General features: G+C 36.8%; 2 protein-coding genes and 1 non-coding gene across 8 annotated transcripts in view; 2 read left to right on the top strand and 1 right to left on the bottom strand.

Annotated features, from left to right (window-relative positions):
- itgb3bp (integrin subunit beta 3 binding protein) overlaps positions 1-1362 on the bottom strand; it is a 61327-nt gene extending 59965 nt beyond the window's left edge. For 2 of the 6 annotated variants that reach the window (XM_055212521.2, XM_055212519.2), the window contains exons 1-2: positions 858-972; positions 245-281 (exon numbers count right to left, since the gene is read on the bottom strand). In XM_055212521.2, coding sequence (XP_055068496.2) covers positions 245-281; positions 858-931 — 111 coding nt within the window. In that variant the 5' untranslated portion in view covers positions 932-972. Of the gene's footprint in view, positions 1-244; positions 282-857; positions 973-1252 lie in introns of those variants that run through there. The other 4 variants (XM_055212524.2, XM_055212523.2, XM_055212520.2 and 1 more) reach the window with 4 other exon arrangements.
- On the top strand, positions 931-1002 carry trnae-uuc (transfer RNA glutamic acid (anticodon UUC)). Its single transcript has one exon. It is a non-coding gene; the product is annotated as a tRNA-Glu (tRNA).
- A 335-nt stretch (positions 1363-1697) lies between the features above and the next one.
- efcab7 (EF-hand calcium binding domain 7) lies at positions 1698-19553 on the top strand. The gene is made up of 13 exons (XM_073870226.1): positions 1698-1832; positions 3032-3243; positions 3393-3479; positions 3560-3746; positions 9637-9758; positions 12565-12706; positions 12829-12938; positions 14148-14308; positions 15146-15279; positions 15429-15577; positions 16347-16556; positions 18102-18209; positions 18388-19553. Exons 1-13 carry the CDS (start codon positions 1724-1726, stop codon positions 18466-18468), a joined length of 1812 nt encoding a protein of 603 aa, XP_073726327.1. The 5' UTR covers positions 1698-1723; the 3' UTR covers positions 18469-19553.
- The last annotated feature ends 1994 nt before the right edge of the window (positions 19554-21547 follow it).

Below are 21547 nucleotides of genomic sequence, written 5' to 3'. Positions count from 1 at the left end.
ATCTTTCAACTTGTTTTTGTAATGCATTTCAACACCGTGGTAATACCGACTACCGTAATAAAACCTTCATAAATCACCGCAACATGAAAATTTAACACCGGCACAAGCCTATTCTAAATACAGGTTTGCTTTAAATAGTTGTTTATGCTTCTACTTTATATGCTTGTTTTAATAACCAACCCTTACTTTACATAGGCATCTGCTTTTATAAAACATCATTGGTTCTGAATTAAAGTGAACTTACATTTTCTTTGTCCTGTAACTGAAGGGATCTCTTCACACTGTAAGGAAAATTAAAAGTTTGACATGAGAATGAACTTTATCATACACGCTTAAATTTGCTGTACTGTATGTACCGTGGAAGGAACTTAATAGGTTCTAAAATAGTTTTGTTTAATCTAAAAAAAAAAGATGATTTCTGACAAGAATTTATAAAATGATGATGCAGGAATTGAAAACAATGTACATCAGTTTTTAAAAACTGGCATAGCTGTTTATGTAAACGTTTGGGTTTAGAAATGTGTGTGGATTATGCTAGAGTGTGCATAATATACCACACAAACATGTAAGTTAACGTTAAGCAGATTTCTGCAGCGGCTTTTTATTCCCGATTCTTCATGATTTCTCTCAAAACCTGTGAAAGCTAGCATGGTTGAGTCAACGCGGGAAACTAACAAATCTGTTTTCAACTAAGTTAACGTTACTGCGAAATGCTAAGCTTTTGTGCGCGCTTCTCTTTGTTGTTGTGGGAGGGAATGGAAACACTGCCAAAGCGCCTCACTCTAATACAGTTGAACAACTGCATACATCATTGCATTACAAATACAAAAGTCTTACAAAAATTAACAAAAACGTACTGAAGGCGTATTAGTGCTGATATGTTGCTCCTATTCTTTATGCTGAGCGAGTTGCGCATAGACACGCGTAACATCCCATATGGTCTAGCGGTTAGGATTCCTGGTTTTCACCCAGGCGGCCCGGGTTCGACTCCCGGTATGGGAAGTTCAATTTTTTTGACCGAACAAACGTCGTTACTTATAACCTCTTTAACCGTGTTATTAGGATAAGATCAGCGTTGTGTAGACTGTATAACGTTACCAACTGTCTGATAAACCTTGACACTAAGTTACACTTCACTGACACTTTCTTATCGCTATTAGTTAACCACACTTACGTCAAGTTACATCATTATGTGATGCATTTCTTATCAAATATCGACCAATTGTCAATTATAAACGGTAGATACACTTACGGCATTTTAACTGTTTCTCTTGTTGTAAGTTTGATGTTCAGGCAAGACACTATTGCACTGGCGCCGCGTATTTGTAGTTTGGCGCGGTGCGGCAGTAATATAGGTCCCACTGGAAACACTTATCATTCAGTCTGTGGTAGAGTGTTTTAACTCTATTCTGCCATAATTGTGTCATGCTATGTACGTGAAAATAATGTTAATATACGGTCGTCGCGTTATATTACACTTGCTAACACAGAACTGGAAATAAATAAATACATATTGTAATACCCTAACTTAAAGCAGTTGTTTCCTGCTGTTTCATTTGAACTGTGCACCGTTGAACAGGGTTTGTTTGGACACAGCAGTCATGGCAATCAGGCGCGAGTGAGCAACATCACAAACCATAAAATACAAAACCGATCTCTGTGTCTCACAAGACCGAACTAGTTTAAAACATGCAGTGATAATACTGTTGGCTATCCAGTCAAAATGCAGCGCTCGGAGGAAGAAAGATTTTACATGACATGCAGGGCTGCTTATCTTTCTGTACTTAGATCCAGTTTGGTAAACATGACTTCAAAAGAGCAGCTGTGCACAGGTGAGCATAACCTCTCCCATACAACCACTTCACCAGCATGTTCTTCTTTAAAACCAATATAACAAATATTTGAATGCATGACTATATGTTTGGCATCCTATAAAATAATGTTCATCCAGCCAGTTTTATCCTCCCAAAAAAACTGATGAGTTGCCATAACAACCAGGTGGGTGTACATTAATTATCTCACGTTAGGAGCATATTTGTAACTAATTTAATTCTGGCATTTGGCATCTGGGAGTTATATATTAAACAGGTTATACTGTACTAGTTGTATCAGTCAATATGGCTCGCAGTACCTGGATGAACGGTGTTATCAGTTTCAGTGGTTGTTATTGTGCAAAAACAGACTTTGGAAGTCGGATTGTCTTAAGTGACCAATCAGAAACGAGTATTCCTGAGAGCCATAACAATGTTAGTGACTTACAATTAAAAACATAATTAAAATATTATAAGGAATGCTCACATACAGTAGTAACTTTACCCCAGGTTAAATAAACCATTAAAACATGAGCCAAATGGTACAAAATGGACAAAATTAAAGACTTTTTCCATGTTTAAGTGCCATAATTGGGTCAGTGCTTCTATCAACCTAGAAAATGTGAAAAAAAAATCAACCCAGTAACTTAGTTTTGGTAAACCATTCTCTGCAAGCATATGAAAAAATAGGTCATTGAAATTTGGCTCCCCTTGTGATGTCAGAAGGGATAATACCACCCCTTAATCTGCACTATCCAACCACAGCACTGCTATTTAGTGCAGAAATGAGCTCATTTGCATTAAAAAGGACACATTTTTGCTCACACCTACTACAAAGTGGCAATTTTAACATGCTATAATAAATTATCTGTATGGTATTTTGAGCTAAAACTTTACATATATACTCTTGCGACACCAAAGTATTATTTGACATCTTAAAAAAGTCTTGTGAAATGTCCCCTTTAAGCTATTCGTTGGGCAAAATCCACAGCATATTAGGGAATTTGGGCTTCTGTAGTAATATTTTGTAATAACAATTTAGTTCATACTCTAAACACACCAATACAACATGTTATTAATCTTCAATAAAATATTTGAATTCAAATTGAGGTGTCAATTGTTCAAAGTTGAACATTTCTTTTTTGCCACTACTATGTGTCACACACCCCAGGTTATTTGTCAGTGCAAATAGTTTGTCAATTTCTTGTTTTGTTTCTTAGTTCTTCAGCAAGCAGGTAGAAATCCATCTCAGAAGGCTTTGGACAAATATTGGCCCCCTGGAACTAAGAAGCTGAATTTTGATGACTTTTGTGAGATACTCAAGCAAGAAAAACCAGCTGAGTCAGACCAGCTTATGAGAATTTTTAAGAAATTTGATATAAATTGTGATGGATACATCTCACATGATGAGCTCAGCAAAGTTCTTACTTCAGTAAGTGATGAATCTGTTAAATTCTCTCATCAAACAAGCAATTTGTGATATTGTAGCCCTATGCATGTGGCATATGCTTTTATCCAAAGGACCTTTGTGCTGCTAATGCAATGCTTTACAAATTAAGCCATATGTTCTTTGTCATTCAGATGGGAGAAAAAATGTCACCTAAGGAAGTGGATGAAATCTTTTCTCTAGCAGATGTTAACAAAGACGGAAAGTTAGACTATGCAGAGGTAAGTTTTCCAGGGATTGTGCAGAAATATCCATTTCATTTAAAGTTGTAGTTTGTATTGCAAGGCAGGCTGCTCTTTAGTTCTGCAGGCTTCTTGAGTCTACAGTAGAGCAGAATCAGACTGCAGCATTGGAAAAGCTTGAGGCTGATGCCAGACTGAAGAGGCAGAACTTTGGCAACCAGATGGACAGCTCTCCACAGAGCTTAGAGTCCCAACCAGCCCCAGAGATACAGCCCAGAACACAGCCGGACATCACGCAGAGGAAAGGTATGATGGGTTAGAAATTTTAGGTTGGGATTTATATGAATGTCTAAGGGATAACTGATGAAACAGAATCACTAAAGTTTTGTTAAAAATAGTTGTAGATAAAATGTCAAATGTCCCACAGCAGTACAACTTTTTTTAAAAAAATTGTTAAAGCTCACGTAACACACGCTGTTTCTGCATTTCTGATATTAATCTGGAGTACCTATGGAGTAGTATGACATCCTTTATATCTCTGAAGAGTCTTTAGTTTAATCAGATTTATAAAAGAAAGATTAGCTTTACAGAATCTTTCCGATAACGTACGAAAAAATGAAGAAGGAGGAGTTATAACACGGGAGGAGCGAGTACGAGTCATACAACACTATACAACACTGTTTTAACTTATGATTCACTACATGTTCGTGTCATTTATATAATATACACGCGCCTATTTCCAACATAGACAGAAGTCTTACTTACCACGTGTAACTCGTCATGACCCGGTTCTGAAAATCCACTGCATCAAACACACACGCAAAACTCCGCTGCTAATCCGGATAATAAACTATATCCATTGTTTCCATAAGGTTGGATGTCTTCTCCTTACATCCAAAAACACACTTCTTGTTGTGCCATTGTTGACTTTTGAAATTAAACAAAGCTGAGTGGCGTGATAAGCTGTTAGCAAGCTCTAGCGTCTCCCACTGACCGACGGCTGGGCGGGGTTTTCCGGGGGAAGTTTTCCGGCGGAAGCCCATATAAAGAAATGATACGTATCGAAAACCCCTGAAACGTCAGTTAGAACTGTAATGGAAAAAAATTAGCCGAAACTTGTACAAACCCTGGCGAAGTGCATTCGGCACAGAAATACTCTGAAACACGCCCAACTGCATTTTTGACACTTTGCCTACGTTTAGCATGAGGAAACAACTCTATAACTGTGTTAATAAGTCAGAATGCTTGAAATACCATTAAACCCCCCCTTTAACTCTTTCTCCACCAGCATTTTTAAAAAAAGTTGCCAGCCAGCGTTTTTCATGATTTTTACAAAAGTTTAATGCTTTCCAGAAAATGTTCTTCTTTAAATATGTAAACATACAATATACCAAATGAAAGAACAGACCCTCTGGTTTCAAACAAAAAAAAACGTTTCATCCTACCTCCAGTAGTTCTTTTGTAATGAGCTTTTGAATATGGGTAGGTTCTGCAAAAACACCACATTTTGAGCAAAAAACTGAGATAATTCCATTTTTGTGACGGACTTTCATAGAGATCCCATTCAGAGCGATCTTTAAAACAGACATGGACATGCAGCCGCTTGCCATAGGGCAATACTTCCGGGTTTAAAAAGTTGCGGAACGGTATTGCAGAAAGACGGAAATACTCGTCATTGGCAGGGAAGCGTTTTCTCTTGATTGACGAGATATCTCGTCAATTGCGGCGAAAGAGTTAAAGAGCAACTATCGTCCGATTTGCGATTTTACATTTCCTTTTTTGTGTAGATGTGTATTTGTACATGTTAACGATATGCAAAAGGTACAAACCCCAAGGAAAATGTTGACGCAAGTTATCATTTCCAACGTAAATCTCTTTTCTTGGACTACAACAAATACACAGATTGTAGGCAACAGTTCACTTTCCGGGCCGGATGACGTGGACAAGAACGACATTATCATAATATCATAATTCCTCCCGTTTTGACTCACAGCCTGTAAGTTAACTCCTGTCAGCATTGCATTGTGAGCGAATCTTTCAAACATGGTAAGGGGCGTCATATTTATGGCTGACGTCAGAGGTATTCAGGCCAATCACAACATACAGAATAGCTGGCCAATCAGGGACACAGTGCTTTTCAGATCGATGAGTTTAAAGCGTAACTAAACCCCTGGTCAGAGCCTGACTCCGCCCACTGGCAAAATTTGAAAAATGCAAGAAAAGTGGGCAGATCCCAACGGAGATAGAGGGGACGAACTAAGCTCGTACCAAGTGTGTGGTGAGATCGTAACAAGGGCGTGGCGAGCTTGAATCTGCTTACGTCACGAGTCATTTTTTGGACTCAACATCCAATAGGAAAATTTAACTGCAGTAGCCACCGTTTAACCTGAAGAGGGCAGCACTCAGACGTTTTTACACCATATATTGCAGTATTGAAACACTTTATATCCAGTGTTGGGTGTAACGCGTTACAAAGTAACGCGTTACTGTAATAATATTACTTTTTTCAGTAACTAGTAGTGTAACGCATTACCCGTCTGAAAATGGTAATACTATTACAGTTTTCCCGAGCTAGTTACTTGCGTTACATTCGCCAGTAGCACCTTCATCACACAAGGCACACAACACAGAGAACAAAAGGGAAGTGGAGGAGGGCGTGAATGGAACAGTGATTGGTCTAAGTTTGGCACGAGGTATCATTTACCATCACTGATTGGTTGACACCCGGCAGCCAGCAGCACAGAGCGGCACACTCAAAGACAGATCGGGAAAATGGAAGCGTCAACAGCGGCAAGCTTTTTTTCAGAGGAAGGTTCCCAGCAACAGAAAGCTACTTTCGACGCGTGGAGATTCAGTCATTATTTTATTATGTTCAACGGAAGGAAAATAACTTGACGGTGAAGTGCACACTCTTTAATGTTTCTCCGAACGCTGTGCCCCACGTCCGGTAGCGGGTAAGGAAGCCAGCAGTAATTTTTATGTTGTATTAAAATGTGGTGTATTTACGGTGGGTTTTCTTGCCGTGGAGACCTTGATGAATGTGAGGTTATGCCACAGTCTCCCGGCGCTCATTTCATTGTTTGTTTGTATGTAAACAGGGGTTGCGTGCAGGTTGTTTATCCCATCAATTTTGTATATCAATTTTACTGTAATTGACGAAGGCCGTGTCTTTAGCTTGAGTGATATTAATGATATTTATTGAATTGATTGTGTATTTATTACTTTGCGGTGTTAAATTGATATATTTATATGTTTGGGTGTTGGATGAATTTGCTGTGCATTGCTGTGTATAGTGGGTGGGTAAATAATGTGCACTAACATCATGGTATCCCACTGCTAAGAATACAGAACTCTTGGAAGTCTTAATCAGGAAATAATTTATTGTGAACCGTCATTCTTTCATCAGCTGTCCATTTAAAGGTGTCCATCTAAAATGAATTGCAACCTGTTGTCATCCCTGTATTTTGAATGAGTAAATTGTTGTCAAATTTAATCTAATAAAATTGTAACTTTTTATTGATTTGGGAGTTTTGTGTTTGGATGTTTTCTTGGCCGTGGCTTGCCCAAATAAACATTCTTGTCCAGAAAAAAATTTAACTAGTAATATAACTAGTAATATAACTAGTTACTTGCTCCAGGGAGTAATAAAGTAAAGTAAGGCATTACTATTTTTGAGAGTAATATGTAATAAGTAATATATTACTTTTTTGGGTAACTAGCCCCAACACTGTTTATATCCAAATGTCAAAAAACGTACTAAAATCAATGAACAGCACTAATAAAGCATCATTCTTACAGATCATTACCTTAAAAAAGTTGGTTTAGGGTTTAGTTACTCTTTAATAAACCATTGATGAGTCAATAAACCACGCAAACACATTGTTTTATACCATATACACAAAATAAATATTTTTAGCAATGTAATGGTTGCACTTTAACTAATTATACTATAAAGCTACTTATAGTGCATCACAAGCTATACATTTGTATCAGTATTTGCGTCTCCTGAGTTCGAACCCATGACCTTTTGCACTGCAAACGCAATGCTGTACCACTGAGCTATATAGGAACACATGTGTCCATCTGGTTTCCAAAGAATCACACACAAAAACAAACACACACAATTCTGTTTTTATTTTTCACACTGCAGGTTATTAAATAGCAGCTAATGGTTTAGCTATTGATCTCCCTCTATGTGTGGTGACAAATGGACTCATTTGGATTGGTGCCATGCATCATAATATAAACTCAATAGAGGCTTTGTGTGGGGCGGAGCTTTAGAAACCTTTTGATTAAGGTAATCATAGTTGTCATTGTTATGAGTAGGTACAGGTCTAGTAATGATGCACTGCAAATTCAATGGAAGATGAACTCAACATTAAACATTGTATTACATACCTGAACTTCAGAGCTGTGGCCAATTGTGGTGCAAAATGCTTATGATACATTGCATAAGAGCTTTGGGTTCAAAGGAACCAGGGTTCGAGTCCAGCCTGTGTCATCCCCTGATCCCATTTTATACCTGTTCCCTTATTTTTCTGCTTACTTTATGATATATGTTAAATGAAAACAAATACCCAACAAAAATCTTCACTTAAAAGTGCAGTGATCTATGTTTTTCTAGCAGCGCCTAAAGATATTGCAGTGTGTTTGTTTTAGGGCCCAACATACACTCACCTAAAGGATTATTTGAAACACCTGTTCAATTTCTCATTAATGCAATTATTTAATCAACCAATCACATGGCAGTTGCTTCAGTGCATTTAGGGGTGTGGTCCTGGTCAAGACAATCTCCTGAACTCCAAACTGAATGTCAGAATGGGAAAGAAATGTGATTTAAGCAATTTTGAGCTTGGCATGGTTGTTGGTGCCAGACGGGCCGGTCTGAGTATTTCACAGTCTGCTCAGTTACTGGGATTTATTAGACACAACCATTTCTAGGGTTTACAAAGAATGGTGTGAAAAGGGAAAAACATCCAGCATGTGGCAGTCCTGTGGGCCAAAATGCCTTGTTGATGCTAGAGGTCAGAGGAGAATGGGCTGACTGATTCAAGCTGATAGAAAAGCAACTTTGACTGAAATAACCACTCGTTACAACCGAGGTATGCAGCAAAGGATTTGTGAAGCCACAACATGCACAACCTTGAGGCGGATGGGCTACAACAGCAGAAGACCCCACCGGGTACCACTCATCTCCACTACAAATAGAAAAAAGAGGTTACAATTTGCACAAGCTCATCAAAATTGGACAGTTGCAGACTGGAAAAATGTTGCCTGGTCTGATAAGTCTCGATTTCTGTTGAGACATTCAGATGGTCGAGTCAGAATTTGGCGTAAACAGCATGAGAACATGGATCCATCATGCCTTGCTACCAATGTGCAGGCTGGTGGTGGTGGTGTAATGGTGTGGGGGATGTTTTCTTGGCACACTTTAGGCCCCTTAGTGCCAACTGGACATCATTTAAATGCTGTGGCCTACCTGAGCATTGTTTCTGACCATGTCCATCCCTTTATGACCACCGTGTACCCATCCTCTGATGACTACTTCCAGCAGGATAATGCACCATGTCACAAAGCTTGAATCATTTCAAATTGGTTTCTTGAACATGACAATGAATTCACTGTACTACAATGGCCCCCACAGTCACCAGATCTCAACCCAATAGAGCATCTTTGGGATGTGGTGGAACGGGAGCTTCGTGCCCTGGATGTGCCTCCCACAAATGCAAGATGTTATCCTATCAATATGGGCCAACATTTCTAAAGAATGCTTTCAGCACCTTGTTGAAGCAATGTCACGTAGAATTAAGGCAGTTCTGAAGGCGAAAGGGGGTCAAACGCCGTATTAGAATGGTGTTCCTAATAATCCTTTAGGTCAGTATATATATAAGAAATATTTACATGTGTGTGTATATACATGTTTTATTTATATATAATTGATATTACATATAAATACTTAATATATAAATATATATATATATATATATACATATACACATATACATATATATATTCTGCAATCAATTAGTTGCGATTAATCGTTATACAGCCCTACATCCTATTTCTCGTTTAAAATGAGGAAACATAACATTTTCATATAAATGTTTTTTTTTACTGTATGAGTGCATTATAATTTGCTCTTTTAAATAAAACCCGCACTGCTTTTAGTTTACGTTCTATTTCATGTTTATGACAGAAAGTCGCTCTTCATCCAGACCTTCTTCAGCTCGCAGTCGCAGGTCATCTCTATCCACTAACATCACTATGGGTACTGGCAGTAGCAAGACAAGCAGACTTGGAGATCTCAAATCTCTGCAGGTACCAGCTATGAAAAAAGATTTTAGACGGCACCAGTTTCATTTAGACTGTGTCATAGGGTCCATCACACACTCCTTAAAGATATTAAATCTTGTAAAAATTGGCATAATGGATGCCCTTTCAGATAACCGAAAAGCTTAATTGCTTTGCATTCGTAGACCCCCATGAACAGCCATGTAAGATCATGAACAATATTTTATGGTGAAACAATTTTATTCAATAATTATTAATAATGAATGTAAATGTTAATTGAACAGTATAGTGCTTTGTTATATGACTGTGCCTTAGATTAGAAAACCCTTTACTTAAGTTTACTGTTATAAAAATAATCGTCACACAATCCCCTTCATGGAAAAAATTCAGGAATAAATTCTGTAATACTTCAATTGAATCACTTCTTCATATCTAGCAATTTCCATGTTGCCCACAACGTAAACTTTGTCCAAACTCAGTTGCCTCACGGGCAGCTATACATTTGCAGTGTTTTTGTTGTATCGAAGCCTTTTGGTGGCAAATTATCACCTGGTCGATGTGAGTGGAGCTCCGCTATTGATCCCTTTCCCTTTGTTTGCACTCTTTTTGACTTTAACTTCAGCTGGTTTGCTTTACCACAGAAAAATAATGACCGAACTCGTCAAAGCAAAGGGAATGGAAAAAAACGAGATGCTCTCGGGTGAAGAAAGTTCTATCGTCTCAGTTCCAGCTTGTTGTATTACCTGAGCCAGAAGCTTGATAATTGGTGTAGGAATTGGAAAGGGCCGGGTTGTGTGTTTTTATGGTGGCTCGCGGTATGTGCACTGGTCTTTAAATTACAGAGGTTTCTGGGAGGTGACAGGGCAGTGTATTAGTCCGGCCGAGTGACCCATCTCCTTGGGACACTACATCAGGGTCTTTTAAAGCAGACACTTGCCTCGGGCGCTTTTCTTCATTTTGATTCGGGGTGGACAAACCACCCAAGTGTTATGATTTGATCCTTAACACGTTTCACAACCCGGCATAAATTCTGGAAGGAAATTGCTTTTGTTGAAGAAGTGTCATTTCAGGAGCATGTTTTTAGCACTTAGAAAAGAAGCATAAACCAATTCTAAACATTAAAAGGCCTCTGTGGCACCTCAGGACAAGGTTTATTTCTGAAAACTACTCTCTGTTGGCTCTGAAAAGAGGCTGTTTGACTCTGATTTTTTGATTACTTGATGATTGAGAGTATATTTGCTGTAGCATTTTAGCTGGACCCGAACAACAGCAGTTAAAAGAACAAAAAGACTCGATTTAAACAAGAATTTATAGGCTTTCTCAGCCCTTTTTTGAATTTACATTGATAGTGTGTTTGATATATATATTGTAGTGTTGTTTATTAATATTGCATCCTTGATAGTATCATTATACTATAGACGGTTTCAACGGACGCACTCGTGTTATCATGGTTACATTCCTGGCCCAAACTTTACTTCCGCCATTTGTTTGTTTATTGGTCTGGCTAGAGGCTAAACTGATCCTAAAGATGACGGGAAATGGCAAATGTTTAAGAAATGTATGTAATGCATATTTTTGAGTCAGGAAAAATGTGTTAATTTCAGTACATTTTAATGTTTTCCCCACAATATTTTTGATATCCCTATTCAAAAAAATGTCAGGTGGTACAACCAATCATTGTCTTTTTTTTCCAGATAATGCGCTCCCTGTGTCATGCTGGTTTTTGTTAATTTGATAGTGCCATTTAAAATTGTAATCCTGAAAATAGTGTGAAAGTGTAAAACAACTTTTCCAAAAAATAAATAAATAAATTGAGAACAATAAATTGAAGAACAATCATTAAAAGAGTATAAAACACTTATAGACAACCTTAAGCTTTATTACAACTAAAATTATTAGCTAAATTGTTAGCTTATTAAAATTATTTAGCGTAATGTTGTTGTTTTTTTAGAGGCATTCATTTGCACCTTTTGTTTTGACTTTCTGGTTTCACCAAATGACATCTGCTGCAATAAATTTACATTTAACAGACTTCTACTTGGATGCTGGTATAAGCTTTTGTCTGTGACATCAAATGTATTAATATACTTTTTAAATACAATTAAAATGTATTTGATAAAATAGCATTTTTTTCTAGTTTTACACAGAAAGTGTACCAGCCTACCCATTACATTAAACTAGCTATTTCATCCCGCTATAAAGACCACCTGGTATTCACTGAATGATGTGATATCATGTTTAGTGTTTATGTTTGTAAACTTCTTAATAAAAGGCTAATAATTTATGGAATTAGATTTGTACTACCTTGATATTGAAGAACATACAAATTGTTGGACAAAGTTGGAAAAGTTTTACAATTATCCTAACATCCCAACAACTACTGATATTCCTGAAATTTGTTTATAGAAAAGGTTTCGAACATAAAATATTGCCAATGTATCTTATTTTGAATTTTTAATCATTTTTAACAGTTGCCTTAAACTTAAAATGTGTACAAACAGTTGCCCCGTCTGACATTTTACAAGTTTGAGATGTCATTATTATTAAAAAAATACTAAAAGTATTTAAACTAAGTAGGTTTTTTAGAATAAAGTGACAGTTGTCACAAATGTATTAAGTTATTTTTATTGTAGATAATGACCAAATACATTTTTATTGACCCCTATATATTTTAGACATAACATCTTTGAATATGCCTTTGTTTAAGCAAAGCTTTTACTATAGTGTCACCATGTGGTTGCATGTGGTATCTTCCCCTTCATCCCTAAGCATTGTTGCTAAAATTATTACATGAATTACATTTACATCAGTGTTGTGCCACTTATTTCACCAGAATTGGCATCATACACTTATGAAAGGCTGTTTTTATTTGGAAGAAGATGGAACGATAGTTTCCCTCCAGTATCGCTTGCATATCCCAAAGACAACCAATGTTCACCTGACCATACAGCCCCTTAACCTAAGCCAGATTCCTGGTAAGTACATTGTACATACATTTATAGTGAAAGCTTATGACCACATGTGCTATTGATTTAACGGAATTAACAGATTTGTGTTTTTTGTAAATATAAGTTATGAACTGTGTGTGCCTCATCAGAGAAGCTTTCCCCATGGATGTGTGTGGACACAGCTCTGTATGTGGTGACGGGGAACGAGACCAAAGAAGATTCAACCTTAGTTTGCTTTACTGAATTGAGAGATAAGGAGGTCAGTAAGGGCCAAACACTTCTGCTAATTTTTGTAAATTACTGTATGCTTTCTTTTAAAGGAAAACACCACAGTTTTTCAATATTTACTATGTTCTTACCTCAACTTACCTCAACGAATTAATACATATCTATCTTTTTTCAATGCATGCACTTTTAATCTTTGTACAGCACGTCGTGAATGTGTTAGCATTTAGCCTAGCCCCATTCATTCCTATGGCTCCAAACAGGGATGAATTTAGAAGCCACTAAACACTTCCACGTTTTCCCAATTTAAAGACTGTTACATGAGTAGTTACACGAGTAAGTATGGTGGCACAAAATAAAACTTTTGTTTGGACCCATAGGAATGAATGGGGCTAGGCTAAATGCTAACGCATTCAAGAAGCACTGTACAAACATTAAGAGTGCACGCATTGAAAAAAGATAGCTATGTTAGATAGCTATATTCATCTAAGTTGGTAAGAACATAGTAAAATAAAATAAAATAAAAGTTTTCCTTTAAGAAATGTTGACATTCTGTTTTCAAAAGATTTAAACACTTAATATATCATTTAAGTCTCAAAAAATAGAAGTGTCCCAACCCAAGTATAATATATACCAGAATATGGCAGTCCCATGGATCACAGCGCCCCCTAATGTGTGGTTCAGGTTTTTTTTTACACTGACTTTCATTATTTGCAATATTTCTAGTTGCATCTTTAGTGATTTTGCAACTGTTTACTATGCCTGGTCCAAAGAGGTGGATTCATTTTTAGAAGTGGAAGTTTTTGCCAGATGTTTTTGCAGCGAAAGACAGTCTAAAATGTTATATGACTATTACTGACTTATAACCTTTTCATTGCCATTAAAGTGAAATTACTGAACCTAAATATAAGAGCATGATAAAAATGCTAATTTACAAGAAAACATGTCAGACGCACATGTCAGAACTCCTCATTTATTTCACACAAATGCATTGATGAGAATAGGACAAAACACATATTGCACATAATTAAACTTATTTCTAAAGTAATATTCACATATGTGTCTGAGAGAGACACCTGAGTGTTCAGAAAGAAAAGGGCAATGTCATAAAAACTTGGCAGTAATGTTAAAGCTATCTGACATATACTGTAGCATGAAATATTGCTTCATTGGTATCATAATCAAATAACTTAATTGTACTATTAATAATTGTATAAGTCTAATGCTTGTGATTGATGGACAGAGGTTTGTGTGGAGGGGAGAGCTCAATGCCGGCTCATATCTCCTCCTGCCTTTTACCACTGGCTGCAGACTAATGAAGAGGACAAGGAAGACCACCAATAAAACCGCTCAGCTAGTCAACCGTACCCTGTCTGGAGAGCTGGAACTAACCAAAGAGTTCAAGTTAGTATTTTACTTTTTACATTGGTTAAAAATAATGTAAGAAAAAATTCACACATATAGTGCTATTTAGGGCTATACAGTGAATAGAGATGGGTGATTACATGTACATTTCTGCATCTGGCTGACTCTCAGAGCATTATAAAGTATACAATTTATCTTTATGTGTGTTCAGAACGGATGTGTTAAAAACAACACACTAAATGCATTGTTCCAGAATATACACATCTCTGTTATTATTGGAACAACACATTTTGTGTTACTTTTAACTGGTGTTTTATTTGAACAGAAAATTAACAAAAAAATGAAACATAATGTGTTAAATAGCATAACACAAAAAAAATGGACACATCCTTTCTTAGATTGTGGGATCGAGCCCACAACCTTTTGCCTGCTTATTGCTCTAACATTGAGCTACAAGAACCAAAATTATATGCAAAGATGCTACGTGACCTGGGACCACAAAACCAGTCATAAGTAGCACAGGTATATTTGTAGTAATAGCCAACAATACACTGTATGCCAAAATCATTAGGATATTAAGTAAAGATCAAGTTCAATAAAGATATATTTTTTATTTTCTACTGTAATTACATAAAAAAATATTTATGATTAGTAATATGTGTTGCTAAGGACTTCATTTAAACAACTTTAAAGGCGATTTTCTCAATATTTGCACCCTCAGATTTTCTAATTTTAAAGTTGTATCTCGGCCAAATATTATCATATCCTAACAAACCATATATCAATGCTTATATCTTCAGCTTTCAGATGATGACCCTTATGACTGGTTTTGTGGTTCGAAAGATATCAAAGATGCTATATTCTTTTATTCCACAGGGTGGCATTGTCTGACATCTTTGATGTGATAGATTTGGATGGAAATGGTCTGTTGAGCCTTGCGGAGTATAACTTCTTTGAGCAGAGGACCAGTGGAGAGAAATGTGATGAGGAGGCCTGGGCCATCTGCAAAGGTGTCTTTCACATACTGTTCACACTTAAATGTAAAAAACTTTGAGTTTGTCAAATCTTAAAAGTGACTTTCTCATATTTCTAGTTGTGCCTTTTGCCCAGAACTTGCTTGTACATTAGAAAACCATTACAAATGTGTGTTTTCCTATAGAGAACTTTGATACAAAGAAAAATGAGTTAACAAGACAAGGCTTCCTGGAGCTCAATCTGATGGAAGCAAATGATCGTGAGGGTGACCCCAGGGATTTGTGGCTCACCCTGGAGGCCATGGGTTATAACGGCAGCTTAGAAATTGTGGAGGTACAGTGTGACTGTTATAAACATCTAAATATCTAATTTTTGAAATGTGTGTATTTGCAATCACAGTATTTTAAAGAAAAACACCACCGTTTATCAATATTTTACTATGTTCTTACCTCAACTTAGACGAATTAATACATACCTATCTTTATTCTATGCGTACATTAATCTTTGTACAGCGCATTTGAATGTGTTAGCATTTAGGCCTAGCCCCATTCATTCCATAGGATCCAAACAGGGATGAATCCAGAAGCCACCAAACACTCCCATGTTTTCCTTATTTAAAGACTCTTACATGAGTAGTTACACGAGGTATGGGCGCAAAAAAAAATGTGGCGATTTTTTTTTTTTAAAGCGAATAAAAAATGAGAACTACATTGTATGGCGAAAGAGCACTTAGTTTGCTGCACTTCGACCTTGGGCGCAGCAATATTGAAGGAAGTTTGAGCGAGAGGGGGAGGAGTCAGGAGTGATGATGTTACTCATGTAACAGTCTTTAAATAGGGAAAACATGGAAGTGTTTGGTGGCTTCTAAATTCATCCCTGTTTGGATCCTAAAGAATGAATGGGGCAATGCAAAATGCTAACACATTCAGACGCCCTGTACAAAGATTAAGTGTACACATTGAATAAAGATAGGTATGTATTAATTAATCTAAGTTGAGGTAAGAACATAGTAAAATATTGAAAAAAGGTGCTGTTTTCCTTTAACCTGAAGCATGTATTCAAACAAGCTAAATCTACACATATATATCTTTTCTTCAACCAGGCCTGCCCGTTTGTCATTGAAGTCTACTGTGAAGATGCCAAAGCAACTCTACAGCCAGTTCATCTGGCTTCTGGGATTAAAATGTTGAATTCAGCTGTACAGAGGTCTATCACTTCCAAAGCAGAGGCCAAATCTCTTAAGGGCCATGACAGCGTCTTGGTTTATACGTACAAAGGAGAGAGCAGAATTTCATCAGTCATAGCTAATAAGGTATATATGAAGAGTTTGGTTCCAAAACGCAATAAACGCCATTTTTGAAAAAAATGAGTTACTGCCAAAATCAGTATTATATCAGGTCAGTAGTTAAAAGTAAATAATTAATTTTACGCAAAATCCAATACCCGCCGTGATATTCTGTCATCTTTTCTCCCTTTTTTCCCAAAATGCGACAAACGCCACTGCTGCTTTTTTACAGAATGCAATATATCCATTTCTGATATTACAGCGGACCATTCACGCAATGTAAACAAACATGGCGGCGCGCTGAGTACACGGAGTCCTAGTTTTCCTCATCTACTTTGTACTTCGTGATCAACAAACAAAACAAAATAATACTTTAATAGCATTGCCAAACCTGTGATGTTTTTCTGTGACGGGAAAGAAACGTAAGCCATCAACAGCTAATAATTTCCGCGAGAGGCACTCGGTTGCTTGTTCTCCAGACAGCATCAAGCTTCTCATGCTAAAACATTGTGTTCTTACAAAGTAAGTGTTTTGGTTAATGCCATTAATGTTTATTTTTTAATCATTGTATACCACTAGTCAACTAAATAAATATAAAATGGTAAAGATGAATGCACATTTATACATTGATTTAATAGATTTATAGCATTTTGAAATAAAAAACTGTCATGGATTTATTGCATTTTGTGGAAAAAAGAATTCGTTTTTATAATAAATCTTTGAAAATCAAGTTATGGATTTGAATTTTTTATGTTTTTATAACCTAAAGATGCTGTGTGAAAGTTTGTAACAGAAAATACTGGTTTTCATCTTTTCACTTTCTTGGTATAGAAAACACGGTTTTACCGAAATTTGTCAAAATGGATTTATTGCGTTTTGGAACCAAACTCTTCATATGTAGTTTTTGGGTTATTTGTTTGCAAATGTTATTTACCCAAAATAACCCTATGATGCACAATGGTTGACAATGACTCCTCAGTTCATCTACTGCCCCAACCAGAGTTTAAACCATCAATCTTTGGGTATTTTGGGCCTAAACACATTGCCAGTATGCTCTCACTGTGAATGAACACAGTCACATACATACACAACATTTTATTTTACACATTGCAATTTTCTGACATTTTTACATTAATGAGGGATTTTTAGTTAGTAGTGTGGAAACTTTGGATTTCCAACCCATTTTTCAATATCAAAAAATTGAATAAATATTAATTATATTAATTAATTATACATTAAATATTTAATAAATATTAAAATATTAATAAAAAAATAATAAATAAAGATTTGCACTTCTTGTACGTGTAACATTCCCTGACTATAAGTAACTGCAGCTCTAGTTGTTTGTAATTGGTTATATAAAGGAACACAGGTCATGAGTAGAATTTTAATGTTTTGTGCAGCCATTACCAAGACAAACTTGACTGAAAGTGCATTGGATCTGCCAAGAGGAACATGGTCAACCTTTTAAAATGACTTGCATCAAAGTTAATGCACTGTTTATTTAGATAATACAGTACACAGCAAAGTTTTTGTTTTACAGATTTTCTTGTTTGTTATTCTCTGTCACAGTCCAATCAGAAGGTGACAGTGCACATAAACAACGAGCAGAGTAAGAACTGTGTGAGCAGCAGGGGCATGAGTGTATTCGCCGTGGAGGTTCCTGGCAGGACTAAAATGGTTAGCCATTTACGTTTTACTTCCAAAACAGTGTCTAAATGCCTGAATTTAAATGCAAAATAATTAAACAATCCAATTTCTTATTGCAAGATTATGTGATGCATTTTTATTTGAAATCTGAAAGAAACAAACAATAGTTGTAAACTTGGATAAATATCTTGTTCTGCTCTCTGTTCAGGTGTGTCAACATGTTTTGCCGATAACTGATCAACAGGAGTGGACCTACAGCTGCGTTGAAAGCATCATACCAAGTCTGTAAATGCAGCAGTTACTTTGAGATTTCTTTCTTATGAAGTCACAAATAATGTATAGTGGATGTAAAATAAATTCAATCGTTTTGCTAGTTAAGTGTTCACAAATTATGTGTACAATTAAAGGATTAGTCCATTTTCTAAAAAAAAAAAAAAAAAACAGAGAATTTGCTCACCACCATGTCGTCCAGGGTGTTGATGTCTTTCTTTGTTCAGTCGAGAGGAGGTTATGTTTTTTGAGTAAAAAACCATTCCAGGATTTTTTTTCAGTTTGGTGGACTTTGATGGACCCCAAAACTTAACAGTTTGAAGTTGCAGTTTCGGGGGACTCTGGGCGATCTCAGGCGAGGCATGGGTGTCTTGTCTGGCGAAACGATTGTCATTTTTGGCAGGAAAGGTGAAGGATATGCACTTTTAAACCACAACTTCTCGTCTTCCTCCGGTCCTGTGACGTGCCAGCGCGACCTCACGAAATACGTCAAGAGGTCACGGGTGACGTATCGAAACTACGCCTCAGTGTTTACAAGTGTGGAGAAAGAGGACCGTTCCAACGTTTTTGTATGTCGAATGATAGTAATTAATGTCTTTGTGTCAGTTTATTGTTTAAAATAGTCCGCAAATGTGCGTTTCATAGATGTAACACGTGACCTTTCCACGGCATTACGCAATTACGTGAGGTCGCGCTGGCGCGTCACACAGCCGGAGGAAGAAGAGAAGAAGTGCATATTTTTTGTTTTTCTTGGCAGGGGTGGCAATCGTTTCGCTGGTTGGGACCCTTGTGCCTCGTTTGGGATCGTTTGGAGTCCTTTGAAACTGCAATTTCAAACTACATTAAAACTGTTGGGTGTTGGGGTCCATTGGAGTCCGTTGGAGTGAGAAAAATCCTGGAATGTTTTCCTCGGGGAACATCATTTCTTCTCGACTGGACGGGGAGAGGCATCGTCATTTTGGATGGCATGGTGGTGAGTAAATTATCTGGATTTTTTTCAGAAAATTGACTTATTCTTACTGAGAAACATATATTGTCTTTGTTTCTGTATGTTTGTGATGTTAGCCTGTTACTATTTACATTAAATAATAATTAATACTCTGATCATATCTTGATAATCTTATTTTCATAGTGCTCTTTGTTATGGTGCCAGCATTATTTAATGATGTTTTGTGGTTCCGGCTGGGTCAGGAGGTATTTCTTTGTGGAGTTTGCATGGTCTCCCTGTTTCAGCATGGGTACCCTTCCCCAATGTGTGTATTCATTTGTGTATAGACCCCTTCAAGGTTTGTAAACATTGAATGACTATCGGGTGCGCGCGCAGCACGGGGTCGAACTGTTCATACCATTTAGGCTTTATAATTTAATCTAACAGTGCTGAAAAATGATGACTTGTGAAGTGAGCACTACAAACACAAGCCTCTTTGATCTTTGCATTGTTCCAGTCTGCACGTTAATTGCTTGCAGACGCAGATGTTGTATTTTTTTGTTTTTGAGATTCTGCATGAATCGCGAAAACTTAACGGAAGACCTGGTGCGATTTTCACAGCCCACGACGTAAGTAGGCATTTTTAACGATACCGAATAATACGCAACTCAATCTGCTGTAATGACTTTTCTGACCCCGACATGCGCAGTGGGAACAGCCTGTGACGTGAACCGTGAAGGGGTCTATAGATTAACCGGTTCACACCATGAATACAGCCATAGATGCTGGAATGGCATCTTTAAGAATATATAAATAAATAATGATAAATGTTTTGTTTATTAAACCAAAATTATGTTTTGTTTTGTGTTTGAAATGCAAATTTTTACAAATAACCCTTTTATTGTGGCCAGCCTAAGGCATACCTGTGCAATAATCATGCTGTCTAGTCAGCATCTTGATATGCCACACCTGTGAGGTGGATGCAGAGGCATCATGCCCATTCAAACGAACATGGCCCTCAGGTACAGGGTTCAACAATGTTTGCATTTCAGTCAGTGTCTTGTTGCAACTCAAAAAACATTTTAAATACACCTATACATTGCATAGCACTTCCCAGTTAATGAGCCTGTGGGCATACTCCAGTTCTGTTATTCGCCCTTGCCCTTTTGCACCATGTAGGTTTGAGATTCTATTTATATACCTTTTGGTCAATTATTTTGCCCTTTGACTTTCACTACTGTAACTTTAGAACAAGACACTAAAGGCCACCTGACATGTGAGACGTACTGTATTTACACTGCCGCCATTTTCTCGTCATCTAGCTCACCAACTTTAAAAGGGTTCACTTCGCTTTGAGCTGTATTTTTCAAGATGTATATACTGCAACTTACAGTAGATATTTTTTTATCTAAATAACTTAAAATTTGACATCGTTTTCGTTTACATCATTAAACCCAACTGCGTTATCTTGGCTTTTAACCTATATTTTTGAAAGAAAACTGCAACATCATGATAACATGCAAACCTTGCATCATGGTAAACTTTGTTCTGTTTTAAATGAAGCCTGGGTAAAGCTTGATGCAATAGACAAACAAAGCTCTAACTGAGAGGGGCTCTAATATTGTTGTAGGGGAATGTTAGGTGCTTATTAAAGGGATAGTTCACCCAAAAATGAAACTTCCGTCATACTTTTCTCGCTCTCATGTTGTTACAAACCTGTAGAAATTTCTTTGTTCTGATAAACGCGAAGGAAGATATTTTGAGGAATGTTTGTAACTAAACCAAATCAGAGGCCCCATTGGTAGGAAAAAATAATACTATGGAAGTCAGTGGGGCCTATGTTTGGTTACAAACATTCCTCAGAATATCTTCCTTTGTGTTTATCAAAACAAAGAAATGTATGCAGGTTTGTAACAACATAAAAGTGAGTAAGTGATGACATAATTTTTATTTTTGGGTAAAACATCCCTTTAAAATCTAAAACAATGGGTGTTGGAATACTCAAAATATCTCATTTATTTAGGACTACTAACTGGAACATCAATATTGGTAATGCATGCATGATCAATCAATCTGTCCAATGAATAAGTATTGTTTATTTGATAAATTTGGTGGCTATAATTTTATTTAATTTGTCCATGAAATGTCAACGTATAATTTTCAGAATGGC

Source organism: Misgurnus anguillicaudatus, chromosome 8 (genome assembly GCF_027580225.2).
Source record: "Misgurnus anguillicaudatus chromosome 8, ASM2758022v2, whole genome shotgun sequence".
Classification (NCBI taxonomy): domain Eukaryota; kingdom Metazoa; phylum Chordata; class Actinopteri; order Cypriniformes; family Cobitidae; genus Misgurnus; species Misgurnus anguillicaudatus.
The sequence above is the reverse complement of the archived record's forward strand: the minus strand, read 5'-3'. Positions and strand labels throughout refer to the sequence as shown.